The sequence below is a fragment of the Penaeus monodon genome, chromosome 24 (genome assembly GCF_015228065.2).
Source record: "Penaeus monodon isolate SGIC_2016 chromosome 24, NSTDA_Pmon_1, whole genome shotgun sequence".
Classification (NCBI taxonomy): domain Eukaryota; kingdom Metazoa; phylum Arthropoda; class Malacostraca; order Decapoda; family Penaeidae; genus Penaeus; species Penaeus monodon.
Window position 1 is genome coordinate 25776525 of NC_051409.1, and position 1792 is coordinate 25778316.

At 46.3% G+C, this 1792-nt stretch overlaps 1 protein-coding gene across 1 annotated transcript; it reads right to left on the reverse strand.

Moving 5' to 3' along the window:
• Positions 1-233: 233 nt before the first annotated feature.
• LOC119588925 (zinc finger protein 239-like) lies at positions 234-1229 on the reverse strand. The gene has a single exon (XM_037937541.1). The coding sequence runs from the start codon at positions 1227-1229 to the stop codon at positions 234-236; it is 996 nt and encodes a 331-aa protein (XP_037793469.1).
• Positions 1230-1792: the final 563 nt, after the last annotated feature.

Sequence of the window (1792 nt, forward strand, 5' to 3'; positions counted from 1 at the left end):
GGTTCAAAGATAGTACGTGTGTAGACAATTCGCATAAAATAAGCCTTAAATAAACAACCTTACATACTTATATTGCATAGATATGGGTGTTGATATCACAGGCATTGTTTCTTATCAATATAGAACTTCAGTACACAAGGTCGGGAATTCTATATTACTGTCCAAATCGTATATGGTTATGAATAGTATTAGCACTGTCATTTTGTATGTTTTATTGAACACAAGTATTACATTTACTGCTGGAAACCTGTGATCTCCTTCTTCAGGAACGTGTCCAGGTCTATTCCATTCTCGCCTAAATCCTGAGGCTTACCCGTCGTGGCCACAGGAGGCTCCACTCCGACCGTGCTCGAGAGTCCGCCGCCTGTCTGGCAAGGCAGAATGATGGTGTTGCCTAGACTCACAATCTGGTCGGAGGCGATGATGATGACAGTCGTAGGAGGAGGAGCAAGCTGCACCGTGTTCGGCGCCGGCCGGGGAGGCGGAGCACGTATGATAAGCGGGGGCCGCTCCCCGGCTCCCACTGCAGATCCGCATTCTCGGCGAATGTGCTTGGCGCACTTAAATCGCTTGCCGAAGGACTTGCCGCATCGCGAGCAGGAGTAGGGCTCCTCGCCCGTGTGGGTGGTCATGTGGACGCCGAGGCTGTACTTCCTAAGGAAGCCCTTGCCGCACTCGAGGCAAACGTGGGTCCTCTCCCCAGTATGCTTCTGTACGTGGTGCTTAAAATCATTTTCCATCAAGAAGCCGTTGTCGCAGTAGGAGCACTTATAAGGCAAGTCGCCGTGGGTCCGCACGTGCCTGTCCCGATACCACTTCATTGCAAACACCTTGTCACAGATACCGCACTTGTATGGAATTCTGGGCTTGTGTTTGGCCATGTGGATCTTCAAGCGCTTCTGGTTGAGGTAGAAATTGCCACACTCTGAACACTGCACATTAGACTCCTCTGGAGGAGCCTCAGCGTGCTTCTTCAAGTGGTGAATGAGGCCCTTTTCACTTAAAAAAACCCTGCCGCACTGGAAGCACTTGTACGGCGCATAGGTGTGGGACAGCATATGCTTGTCCCGACAATACTTTTTCGTAAACGTCTTCTCACAGATACTGCATTTATGGTAAATTTTGGGCTTATGTTTGGCCATGTGGATTTTGAGGGACTTCTGGTTGATGCAGACTGTGTCGCACTCTGAGCACTGTACGCCAACCTCTTTCTCCGAAGTGAGTTCCATGATGAGATCAGTAGGTATAGTGCAAACGAATGAGTTTCTCAGGTTATATAGGCCTGTTTGTGGGGAGGGAAGGGGACAGGGGAAGCAGGGCCTCAGAGAAGAACCGTGGCCGAAATGAGGTTCATTCCGAGCTCGTGGAAAGGAACGGAGGATAGTTTGTCAATTCCTGTTTCAATGTAGTTTTAACGCTCATTACGTGGAATGATTCTCTGCCATACCAAGTAAATGAAATTACTTGAGAGGATATTTTTTTCTCTATTCGTCTTCAGGAAATAGTGATTTGCATATGGATATCAAACATTACTGGAACACACAACGAAATGAGTTCAAACCATCTATCAATTAATAATTAGTGACTGATATTATTCACGGCCCCAGTAATGTCTCTCAGTGTAAGACAAAATTTAATCTGAAAATGTATGCTGCACTCGTATGCTTTATACTCGACTGCCTTCACCTGTTTCATGTTGGGCTGTGATTGAAAAATTACAGAAAATATAGTTATATTAGCAGTGCTATTTTGATAATAACTACTAAGACAAGCTGATGTAGCTGTGGGAATT

Bases quoted from the DNA above. Each gene is read 5' to 3' on its own strand.
- LOC119588925 (XM_037937541.1), bottom strand. From the start codon at position 1,229: ATGGAACTCACTTCGGAGAAAGAGGTTGGCGTACAGTGCTCAGAGTGC.